The following is a 13,377-nucleotide window of genomic DNA, read 5'->3' on the forward strand; positions in this document are numbered from 1 at the left end:
CACGTTCCGGTAATTGTTCGAAGAAAATTGATCCTTTGTTGGCATTTTCGTCTCAGATACTCAATGTGGGATCTCCAGGTGCATTTGTAATCGAACCAGACCCCAAGATATTTGAAAGACATGGAATGAGTGATCGGCCTACCCAAAAGTTGAAGCTTCGGTTGTGCTGGGCTATGCTTCCTAGAAAAAACGACCAACTCAGTTTTCTCCGTGGAGAATTCGATACCTAGCTGAATAGCCCAAGTAGACAAATTGTCTAAGGTATCCTGTAAGGGTTCTTGCAGGTCGGCCTCTCTGGGCCCTGTCATAGACACTACTCCGTCATCTGCAAGTTGTCTCAGCGTGCAGTTGTCACTTAGACAATTGTCAATTTCTCTGACGTAGAAATTATACAAAAGGGGGCTTAAACATGAGCCCTGGGGGAGACCCATGTAACTAAATCGAGAAGCTGTAGAGTTTCCATGAGAAAAGCTCATATGTTTCTGTGACAGCAAATTGTACAAAAAGTTATTAATTAGTGGAGAAAGGCCACATGCGTGGAGTTTGTCTGAAAGGACTTCAACCGATACTGAATCAAAAGCCCCCTTAATATCCAAGAACACAGAAGCCATTTGCTCTTTTTTAGCAAAAGCCAACTGAATTTCTGTGGAAAGCAACGCGAGACAGTCGTTCGTTCCCTTGCCCCTACAGAAACCAAATTGAGTATCTGAGAGTATGTGGTTCGTCTCAACCCATTTGTCCAAGCGAACAAGGATCATTTTCTACAACAATTTTCGAATGCACGATAACATCGCGATGGGACGATACGAGTTATGATCTGACGCGGGTTTTCCAGGCTTTTTAATGGCTATCACCCTCACTTGCCTCCAATCATCCGGAACAATATTGAGCTCTAGGAACTGACAAAACAAGTTCAACATGCACCTCTTAGCGACGTCTGGGAGGTTCTTCAACAAATTGAACTTGATTCTATCAGCCCCCGGAGCCGAATTGCCACATGAAAGGAGCGCGAGTGAGAGCTCCAGCATTGAAAAAGGCTGACTGATCTCGTCTACCGAATTCGTCGTTTCACGAGGAATCATCCGTGCCAGCACGGAATCAGGACATACTTTTCGCGCGAACTTGAGAATCCAACGATCTGAGTACTCCTCGCTCTCGTTGTTCGAAGAATTACGGACATTTGATTTTGTTTTTGTAAATTTAATGCTGATGTAATCAAATTAACCAACGAACATAATTGAAACAAATTGAACTATCTGTTAAGTAGTCCCACTTGTTTCTGTCAGAAATAGTTTTTTAAACAGTCTTCCAATTGTAGGAAGCTGGTTTATTTTACAGTCACATGTAAACGGCTTTATTTTTTGGATTCAAATCTAACTGAAGTTTACTTGCAACAGTCATTTACACACTTAGAAATAACTAGCTTTACACGTGATAGAATCCATCTTTGACATATGGAATGAGACGAAAATAAACATGTCAGGTAAATTTTATTACTCCGAAACTGAAATGTTCGTTACTCCACGAAGAGTACCATTGATTGAGCTGAATTGCATGTCTGTTATGACTCAATTTGATGTCAAATGTCGCTCGTTTATGTCACCTGCACCTAAATTTATATGATTTTTTCGAAGTTTACAGGGTATTGAGTGAGCCGTTGCAATTTGTTTTTGTTACAAATCATGGAATTAATATCAATGGTTATCACTGGAAGTAACACAACATGACAATGGCATTATCCATTTGTTTTGTTCTATATGTAAATATACCGACCGATCTCATCCGAATCTATTTTGAAATTGCTTATAAATAGCCAGCTATTCATTCATTGGCAGAGTCTACCACACATTATAAATCGCGGGTTTCTTCACGGCCAATGCCAGTCGTAACTTGCATCTAAACCGTATCACTAACATTTTCGTCAGCAACATGGTGCAAAATAGTAAAAGAAACGATCGGACACCGTCAGTTGTGCCTGAAGTAGTAATTACCGAACAACCAGATTCCAACGTTGGAGAACATGAGATTATATCTAGGGAACCATCGCGTGAACGCAGCTCTCGATCGGTATCAATTTCACGTTTAAAAGCAGGGGATCCCTTGAGAAAAGAAATGATGTTTGTTCGAGAAAAGTCACCATTTGAAATTGGAGAAAACCGTGACGTTCAATTGGCATCATCTAAAGCTATTATTGATAAAGCCCTCATTATGGATGTATCTGGAGGAATAACAAAGGTTGACGAGTATGTGTCATTATTTTTCTCACCAGGATGTGTAATAGATGCAGCTGTTTGTGAAGATATTTCTACTCAGCAGACTATTGAAATAGTTGTGGTTGAAGAAGAAGATGAAAAACCTGAAGTTGTGATCACGCCATTAATTTTAGATGAGGTTCTAGAGGAAGCACAGCAACCAGAAGTGGCGAAAGAAGAGGAGAACAAAATATATTTGATAAGCGCTACCGAAGATCAGCATTCAACAGAAAGTACTGAAACACAAAATACCAATGAAGCTGTAATAGAAGAAAGCAAAGTCGAAAGTGTAATTGAAGTAATTGATCAAAAACATACCATAAACGAAAATTCCCTATTAGAAGATGTGCCCATTGATAAAACTTCAGAAGAAGATGAAGAAGAAGAAGAAGACGAAGAGGAAGACGAAGAAGAAGAAGAAGAAGAAGAAGAGACAGAATCTTCATCAGATGAATCGTATGAAGAATTAGTTGACCCTTCGCTATGGCGTGCTTATAATCCAGATGGTGACGATCCTACCGCATGGTTTTACAAGCCACCTGAAGAGATAACTCCAGAGCTCACGGAAAAAGAGAAAGATGAGGAATTCAGAAGAGCTCGACTAGCAAAACGAATTCCTATTTTTCTAACTAACCTAACCGACCGAGCAGGTCCTTACGGGTCAGAAATCAAACTGCAGTGTTCAGTAGAAGGCCTGGAAACCACATGCAAATGGTTAAAAAATGATCAGTTAGTTGAGAGAACATCGAAACTACAAACAACGGTAGTTGATGGATTATATACACTAATATTAAAAGATGTACAAAAATCAGATGAAGGAGTCTACACCATCATTGCGAAAAATAGAGGTGGTGAAGTCAGCTCCTCTGCTAGGGTAAAATTATACGAAGATCCTAGAGATCGAGTGGAACTTCCTACAATCATCAAAATAAGAGGTATTTCAAATCTAATCATTGATCAAAAAAAACCCAATCTATTCTCATTTTACCAAAACTCAAGGAAATTGCAATAAGTACTTTTTTTTAACGTACTGAATGTTGGAAGTACTTAAATTTACTATTAATCTTTAACCTTCCCTAGCCTAATCAGTACAAACACATTTCAATATAAATACCATACGCATAGGATGAGAGGGGATCAGTTTGGGATCATTTTGGTTTGTCGAATGCGAAAATGGTGTGCACCTTAATTCAAATTACTTTAAGTTGAGGGCAGACGAAGTTGAGACATATGAGGTTAAGAGAAAAGGATTGTTCACAGTTTGATACCGTTTTAAGGTTAAATGATTTAAAGCAGACTCAGCTCAGAATGCCCCTGAACCCGTTGACAATAAAACTTGGATAATTGCTAACTTACCGATTTTAAGAAAATGATGCAAGATATTCCAGAGTTTTCTACCCTAGAGTAAATAAAGTAATATATTCTCGAGGTTCTAGAAAAAAATATATAGTGAAAAATGCTTCCACGGCAAAGTTCGAGTGGCAGGGATGGAAAATCATTTACATTCATTTCGTGCATTCATTTACATTCATTTGCCTCTAACTTTTTCATCAACAGAATACCATCAAATGATATATGAAACTTTTGTAGCTTTTGATATAAACTACAACTTTTGTTAATAACTAAAATCTGTATCTCTTATGCTTGATAAAATAGAGCTGGCTGATCACTATCGCCCTGAGCAACTGATTTGATTTGTCTCATGATAGGTTCTCGTATGGGCAATTTCTCCGAGGAGATGATTGGATGTGGCCTGGATACTCAATATGACTGCCTTTCATTTAAATTTTAAAACTTTATTTGACTGTAACATCAGAATCAAAGAATTCATAAGCTCTACCTTTTACATATCAAGCTAGGGTAAGTGGTACAGTTTTTGGCCCTAGCGGTGCTCTAATTGGCCCTATCATAAATTTCACATAGAACATATCTGCCGTTATACGCATAAGAGTCCCACGGTGTATAAATATTGCATAGAACATGGGGCAGTTATGCGTATAACGGCAGATATGTTTTGCCTTAAGCCTACGCAAATAAAACCATGTAAATTTATTTCAAATTTTGTTTAGGCCCTAAGGCCAAAATTTGGTGCACTTTTGCCTAATCGGATACACTTACCCTATAGAATCAAAATAGCAATAGTACTATAGAACATCGACCAAAGGATGGTTAGTTTAGGTTACTTTATTAAAGAGACTTTCAGCCATTACACAATGTGGAAAATGGACGAAAAACTACTTTTTATTTTGTTGCATTTCCGAAACTCGCTAATTTAAAAATATGGTTCATACCATTTATGTATGTAAACAACTTGCGAAATCGAATGGAAATGGATTCATCCTGGAGAGGAAACAGGAAGTTTGAGTTTTTTGCTGTTTTATTCTCAAAGGATTTCTTTTAGGATGAAAATACAAAAAAAACTCATTCTCCCCAGGATAAAACCATTTCCATTCAATTCCGCAAGTTGTTTATCTACAGAAATGATACGAACTAAAATTTTGATCCAGTGAATTTCAGTGACACACAATTAAATGTATTTTTCCGCCCATTTTTCCCCATTGTGCATTGGCTGGCTCGTCTCTGTGGATCTCCGAGGGAGGTCCCGGGAAGGAGGATGGGGCCCCAGAAGGGGGTCCCTCTAACCAAAGGAGGTATATACTTGTAGAAATGTCGAGTTATGGAGATACCAGCCCCGTAACATTTTTGCCGCTTCAATACATGTGAAGTGTAGCTGGTGTCGGTTCCTGGTTCCACTATGGCGGTCATTTTAATGGTGTAAATTTTGAAAACGGCGTAACATATAAATTTTGTTTCAGTTGAATATAACATCAAAAGTTTATTTTATATTTTTTCATTTCATGTATATGAATGATAAGTGTTGTACTTGCTAAACATCCCTAGGTAACAGCGGTCAAAGAAATACCATTTCGAAACAAAAAATTAATTAATTCGCGCCGTTCCATTATAGACGCGTATTGTCTTTTGCAAAGTTAATTCTTAAGTACTCAGCCTTGGTTTGGTGACATTATTTTAGTTAAGTATTCTGCCGCTTAGGTAGCACTGTTGCTTACCTATGTGCCTGATGTTGTTTTAGTGTTCTCAACGGATTTTTATAAAACAACTTACAATCGTTCAGAAATTGGTTTAAGTATTTATATGTGTAATCACCCATTTTCACTCTACCGAAAAATTCCATAAGAAACTGACAATCTCTGCGTGATTGCTGAAAACCGGGTTGAAAGCCTGGATTTAAAAAAAAATAGTCTTATTTCATGTTCCATGGTCTATAAGTGAAACACCTTGATCAATTGTGATGAAATTTTCACAAAGTACTCGTCAAAGTATAATAAACAAAATAGTTCCTTTTCAAGCTCTATGGACGCAGTAGTGCATTGAAGTATAGCGTATGATATTACAAGCTGTGATACGGTTGCTCTGATATAATGCAAACAAAACTCAGCAGCTAAAATTCTCACCAAACTGTGGTGAGTTTGAGCTTTAAGATGTTTGCTGTAAACCCGAACACGAACCGAAATTTTCATGACTGCTGGTAGCCATGGTTACCAAAACTACAGATAAATCTGTATTTCTACAGATTTTTCAGAGTTTTTAAACCCAAGATTCTGTATTCACAGATTTTTAGGATTTAAACACAGCCGTATTAACAGTAAGGCGATGGTGGGCTAAAGCAGGGCCCCAATTTGGAGAGGACCCCGGCTTAGAGACATTAATCAATTCAATATCCTCCTCAATAATATGCATCAAGAAATTAATCGTTGACTAGTATTGAATGTATCAATGAAAATGCTGAAGTTTTGACAGAACTATGCTGTGGCTACCACAGTATTTTACATTTGATCGTCCATATACAGTAGTACCAAAAACATGCTAGGGTGCGTTCAAAACTTGACTATTTAAATTGATCAATTTGTATCGAACTTTAAAGCTTTTCAAACTTGAAACATTATATCATACAATGATAAGATGAAAATAAAAATAAAAACTCTCACAAATACTGTCAGATTCAGCCCCCTCTTATCATGACGGATAAGAGCTATATTCTAAGAGAAAAAATTTTTCGTTACGTATGCCGTGAACGCAAAACCATAGGGTTTTTGATCCAATTTCCGCGCTTTACCTTTTTTCTGAACAAAAAATGGAATATTTCTATCAAAGATGACTTCTAAATTTATTCATCTTTTCATACGTTAGGTTGGATTTGATAGAGTCACAAATTGTTGAGATATTGTTTAAAATCTAATCTTGATTCTAAATTCGTGCTACGAATTTCAATTCCGTCCTACCGCACTTCTTTTGTTTTGGGAACAATGAGCGTAAATATTCATATAATGCGATCTAACAGGATTTATGTTGTAGCTATTGAACTAACGCATCGGAACAAACCTAATATTGCTTTGTGCACGATGAAATCATTGATATTATTGATCTTTTCTGATCGATAGAACGCAAATGGGCGATTACGACGAAGTAGCTCTCTACCCTATCTACTTCTAAATTTGAAACGGACGAAAGTCAATTGTCAAATAAATTGAGGATGTGCACTTCGCGAATTTTCGATGCACATTCTTTGCAGTTGCCTATGTCTTTTGTACGTACGAGTAAAAAATATTAACGTAAAGTGTTCGTTTTGTATAGCACCAATATTTTTAATAATTTGTTCATCATTTCGTGATGATGGGGTTCCGGGATGTAAACTAGACCTAGCCGCTAATCACGGCCTGTCAAGCAGATAAATCCTTTTCCCGTACTAAATCCCAATTTAACAAATTTGTGGGGCTGTAGTAAATCATTATATCAGTGATTTTGTCAAATTATCATAACAACAAACATTACAAATTCTCATTACTGATTATTACCAAGCATTTCCTATGACAATTTAAAGCTCATTGTGTGTTTATGATCATTTTTTCGATTATATTTTATATTTTATTGTAATACTTTTCGTGGAGCTTTCACAGTATCGTAATGTTTGTTTATTTTGCACGATAGGTAGCCTTTTTGATAATTCAATAAGTAGACTTGGCTTCACTTTTGGCGTGACTTGTTATACACAGACTTTAGTATTTTGGAAGAAATCTGTTTGCAATATCAAAGTTGGAAATTATTAAAAGCAGGAGTTAGAATGTGTTAGCTCTATTGCAGATCCAGTAAGGGTAGGTTAGGTTACTTTCAGCCAGGCTGATTCGAAAGGGGTCGGATCCAGTAACCTATTTTAGAACGTCTAATAATTTACACCCATTCCAAGGTTACTTTCACATACAAGAGCTTCGCATGTACCACCGGCATACACACTTCCAGATTTAAAAACAAAGTTCTTAAACCCAGCGCGTAAATCTAGCATGAAAAGTTTGTCTACGATTGGGAAGCAACCTGGTCTATACAATGTTTGGAGATCTTGCCCTCACGTATAGAGCTTTTTGACGTTTAATCGGCACACACTACTGCACCATTTAAATCGAACGAGTGCGAGCAAGAGGGAAACAGATTAGTGACATGTGTGCTAGATAGAGAAAGACGATTAAACGTCAAAAAGGTCTATATGCTGGTAGAGGAAAACATGTAAACATTGCAACAGACGATGGTGATGACGCCATAACAATCGACAGCAACTTTGTGAAATATGAAATAATACAAATCCCAGATGTTAGCATGATGATTGCGCTTGATTGTATTATTTTGTAAGATCGTCAGGAAATATACGGTAGTGTTTTGTTTTTTAAGATACTTGAAGACGATCAAAAACTTTTCACTACATATTACCTGTGTGTGTGTGTGTGTGTGTGTGTGTGTGTGTGTGTGTGTGTGTGTGTGTGTGTGTGTGTGTGTGTGTGTGTGTGTGTGTGTGTGTGTGTGTGTGTGTGTGTGTTTGTGTGCGTGTGTGTGTGTGTGTGTGTGTGTGTGTGTGTGTGTGTGTGTGTGTGTGTGTGTGTGTGTGTGTGTGTGTGTGTGTGTGTGTGTGTGTGTGTGTGTGTGTGTGTGAGTGTGTGTGTGTGTGTGTGTGTGTGTGTGTGTGTGTGTGTGTGTGTGTGTGTGTGTGTGTGTGTGTGTGTGTGTGCGTGTGTGTGTGTGTGTGTGTGTGAGTGTGTGTGTGTGTGTGTGAGTGTGTGTGTGTGTGTGTGTGTGTGTGTGTGTGTGTGTGTGAGAGAGAGAGTGTGTCTGTGTGTGTATGTATGTGTGTGTATTCCCTCTAACCCCCACTGGCCGGCAGTGTCATTATGGAAGAACTCTCTTTACAACGTCGCATTTATGGATTGTAGACAGCTTTAGTCCGGGAGTTAGAAGGTGATAGCTCTATTGCAGATCCAGCAACCCATTTCAGAATGTCTGGAGAGTCACGCCCATTCCGAGGTTACTTTAACTCACAATAAGCCCCGCATGTATGCATCACCGTTATCAAATGGATACTGGTGATACATACACACTTCCAGGTTCGAAAATATTCTTTTCAACCCTGGCATGTATTTAGTGTAATTTTGATATTTATTTATTTTTTAAATAAATGGAAAGCTCTCACCATATTCTGCTCTTCCGCCGTCGTTATTTGCTTCTTTTGGAATCCCTTGGACTTTTTCTCTAACGCTTCGTATTTCATTCCGTGCTTCACCGGCAATTTCCTTCCGTAGACCGTCCTTGGTTGGTTAGTTCTAATATGATTCCGCCTTTTTTGGTCGGTTTGATGTCCACCATATGTTATTGAATTGCCATGGTGATCTGGGACGAGGCTCACGTCCAAAGTCACTGGTCCATCGAGCGCTCCGTTTGTGAAAGGAGAATGAAAGAAATGCATGAAATGAAATGAAACATTGATTTTTATATCGAAATTCTAAAACTATTTTTTTTTTCTTTATTTGTTCCAAATTCAAAATAAATTACATTTCATTTTAACCAGGTGCTCCAGCTACTACAATAACTTACCAGTGTTAATTGTGATGATATATATAGTTTCTAAGTGTTTTTACATTGTTCCTGCATTGAAAATTCAGTTTTTTAAACAGTACTTTAACTATTTGTTTGTATTACTTCTGCATGAAGTTTACGATTTACCTAGATGAAGATACTAATTTCAAATAACAGATTACCACTTTAAATTTTTATACTATATATGAGGAGATGAAAGAATAGAGTTGATAGTTCCGTTTGAGTACGACAGTGTGAAAACTGTATATAGAGAGTAGAAAGCGAGCAAGGACAACTTTGAGGAAGATACAATTCGGGCTGATCATCTCTCTTTACCAAACTCCCCCGTTGGAGAGGGATGGTGAGGGATGCCTCCAACCGAATTCCCGATTTCCATTTGACGTTTGTCAGCTAACAGTTTCTGGCACTTGAAAAACTTGAATGAAGTCCTTCCTCGCAACATAATCGCACCAAGTCAGTGGTGTAGTGGTAAGCTTGATTACCTCTCACCCCAGCAGGCCTGGGTTCAATCCCAGTCGGCGCGGCCGGGATGTTCTGAGACATAACATCTCTGATTACGCTTTCCATCGGAAGGGAAATGGTTGGTCCCCGGTTCATTAGTTGATTGATGGGTCGATAGGTAGGGTCCAAGTGTGGGTGCTGCCTTCCTGGCGTCGGTAGCTTTGGAGCTTAACATAGAAAACAAGATCGACGGAAAACAAATCAAGAAAAAATAAAAATTATCGCGAAAAACGATGGGACGATGAGGGTTCGGTGACTTCAAGAACGAGCTGTGGGATATTGCAGAGACGTATGGGTTTTAGGTTCTGCACACCCTAGATGTACGTGCACTCGCTAAGATTCAAATGGATGGTCTTCAGTTGCTGTTGATTGGCCATTTGCGCCAAGAATTGAGCTGCTCGTGAAAAATAACACCTTGAAGTTCGGTTTTGGTGGAGATCCAGAACCGAGCAATCGCATCCAGGTATGGTAGTTGTTGACCGGATCAGCACCCAAGCATAAATAAAACATCGAACAACACCATTTCATTTAAACAGAATCACAGGTCATCACTGGAACTTCGAATCGCGAAGAATGTGCTCCAATTACCAAACAAACTATCACACATAAATTATAAATTTTCAAACGCAACAGAGAAAACAAACGTCACGTCCGTACGAATGCACAGCCTACTTCCTCCCATAAAATTTATATTCTCTACTTTCATCTCCTCATCTATCGTATAAAAATAACCACTTTAGTCTGTTATTTGAAATTAGCATCTTCAATTATGTAAATCGTTAACTTCACGCAGAATAAATACAAACAAATAGTCAAAGTACATAACTCTAGATGGGAGCTTACCATCAATTACTGTCATTGGTTGAAATGTACAGTATGCACATATATATATACATATATACATGTACACATATATATACATGTATACATGAAATGTACAGTATGCACATATATATGCACAATGCACATACCGTGGTAGAGGTAACATTAGCTGCAATTTCCAATTTGCAAAAATGCAATTTCCTACGACTGGATGCCTTCTTTCAGATAACAACTTGAGTGTGGTAAAAATCGAGATAACTGTTTCAAACACATCGTCGGTACATTAGCAAGTTGGTGATAATCTATTTTTGCCAGTGGTTCCGGGGGTACACCCCTGACTATCCCTCTCCGACGGGGGAGTTTGGTAAAGAGAGATAATAAACCCGATTTGTACCTTTCTCAAATTTGTCCTTGCTCGCTTGCTACTCTCCATATACAATTTTCACACTGCCGTACTCTAACGGAAATATCAACTCTATACTTTCATCTCCTCAGCTAAATATCATGAGCATGAGCATGATTGACGGCCCACGGTTGCTACTCTGTTATTGCCAGATCAGCTGTAATTACTACCAATAGACTATGCTTGGGACTAGCAATCATCCTCAATGTGTAAAAACTGGTGATCTCAAACTACAATTTCTTAATCTCAAGCTATTGGGGAAATGGCTTTGATGTTGGCCTATGGGATCTAAGATTGGGCCCATTGCTAAAAATCTGCTGTTTATCAATTTTATCTAGATGCACGCGTCATTGGGACGGTACTAATGGATATTTTTAGTCGCTATTTAAAATTTAGTCGATTGCTGAACTTAGGTATTAGGTAAATTAGGGGCATTTAGGCCAACATTACATCCACTTCTCCTATATGAATATTTTAATTGCATGGTATTTATTTGAGCATACAAGCATATATCCATGAATAATTCTTGATATAGCAAAGGTATGATATGCTATTTGATACACCTTCTGGTCCTTCAGGATCTGCAGAACAACTATTTTCTATAAATGAAAATTATAGTTATAATGATATAATGATATTTTAACCATGTGAAATAAAAGCCCTAGTCATGCAATATATAATATATAAAGAATGTAAAATAAACAAGTATTACAAAAAACAAAAAAGCTAGATTTAAGTTAACCTCAACTGTTAATAGTTTATTGGAATTGAAACAATCATTTTATTATGTACCATGGAATGGCTTAACGCAATATGGAATGCATTTAAAAATATTGGTTTACTTTAATAATGAATCAATAGTCAGAAAAATCGAGGTTTTTTATAACATTTAACAGCTTAGCAATTATAATCATGCATTACAATGTTTTTGTATTTTCCTGAACGAAGGCGGAAAAACGTGAATTATTATAATATTAATCTATAAATGTTCTATCATCGAAGAGCTGAAAATAAACTTAATAAATCCAGCCCAAACGGAGGACTAGCGAACAAAATAAACTCCCTCATCACTCAAATTCCGAATCTGATTAATTACGTATTTACAAGTATACAAATAAATATATCAACAGGTAATGACATTTTATGTGCTGCAAAGGAAAAATAAAATGGTTAATGTGCATGTCATATAAACGTTAAACATACATTAGAGAAAATCAAATGATGTTACGTTCCTTCTTCAAGGTGTGTTTTGATCCTGTTCTCAATATTTATCATTGAATATTGCGGATTTCACACCTGATTAAGACTCCTGCGCTAAAAATAGGTACACAGTAATATTTTCGCACTGATCATAAAAGTTACATATGGAGCTTCTTAATGCTTTCCAGAGCTTTAATTCAACAGTTTAGCTTGCTAGTAATGTTCTAAAGCTGTTACTGCTTTCAAATAAGTCGATTTTTAAATTTTCGGGCACGTGCGGAAATATTACTGTGCAATTATTTTTTGCACAGGAGTCTAATTTGGTACAAAATGCGCAATATATAATATTAAAATAATAGGACCTGGGATTTATTCAAACTCAAACTCCACGGTGGTGCCCTTTACACGAGAAAAAGCCTCTACTACCGAAGATCTTTTAATCATGGAGACAAAAAAGCTACGAAAAAGCGTTTATGCCTTCATCAAATTCTACTTTTACTTCGTTGTTTCGATTTGGTCCTTACGTAAGACGGGAACAGAATCTATAAAACTTTCACATTTTTGAACTTACTTCACGCTTGACTTTCATCTCCTCGTATATCGTATAAAAATTACCACTTTAGTCTGTTATTTGAAGTTATCATCTTCAACTATTTTAAATCGGTTTTTTAAACCTGCATGTCAGTATAACAATTGACATCGTCAAAATAAAAACTAAAGCTTAATATTAGCTAAGTAGGGTTAACTACCCCATTTCCGGCCTATTAAGCACTAACCGCACTTAGTCTTTCTTAAGCCAGCCTGTTGATGTATGGCAACAATAATCTAGCGCAGTTTAGCACCAAACGGAATGTTATTATTACTGATAGCTTCCAAATTTATTTACCGTATGCACCGTTAGATTTGATAAAGAGAAACCAATCGTTGAGATATTGTCAAAAGTCTAACACTGCTTCTTGACGCCAAACTCGGCTTACGGATTCTAAACTCGGCCTAACGTATTGAAATGCCATTGAAACGCCAATGAATTCACTTCGGCCTATCGGATGAAGATAAAAATTGATTCGGTCGGAGCGCTTCTTTTGTTTTTGGGAATAATGGGTGCAAGCCTTCATATCACGCGTTCTCATTGTCTTCGTTCCGTAGATTATTAACTAAAGTATCGTACCAAACGCATAATTGAATTGTTAACTCTGAAATCATGGATTTATTTGAAGATTGCTGCTCGATAGGCCCAAAATGGGCGATTATGCCAGAGTA

At 37.3% G+C, this 13,377-nt stretch overlaps 1 protein-coding gene across 3 annotated transcripts in view; it reads left to right on the plus strand.

Moving 5' to 3' along the window:
• The first annotated feature begins 1,728 nt into the window (after window positions 1–1,728).
• Window positions 1,729–13,377, plus strand: part of LOC135714868 (muscle M-line assembly protein unc-89-like) — a 148,309-nt gene continuing 136,660 nt past the window's right edge. The window contains exons 1-2 of one of the 3 annotated variants that reach the window (XM_065238282.1): window positions 1,729–1,759; window positions 1,836–3,187. In XM_065238282.1, the coding sequence (XP_065094354.1) occupies window positions 1,930–3,187 (1,258 nt within the window). In that variant the 5' untranslated portion in view covers window positions 1,729–1,759; window positions 1,836–1,929. The remainder of the gene's footprint in view (window positions 1,760–1,835; window positions 3,188–13,377) is intronic. The other 2 variants (XM_065238281.1, XM_065238279.1) reach the window with 2 other exon arrangements.

Source organism: Ochlerotatus camptorhynchus, unplaced genomic scaffold (assembly GCF_037179485.1).
Source record: "Ochlerotatus camptorhynchus isolate MF236.1 unplaced genomic scaffold, CSIRO-AGI_Acam_v1.1 ptg000746l, whole genome shotgun sequence".
Lineage (NCBI taxonomy): Eukaryota > Metazoa > Arthropoda > Insecta > Diptera > Culicidae > Ochlerotatus > Ochlerotatus camptorhynchus.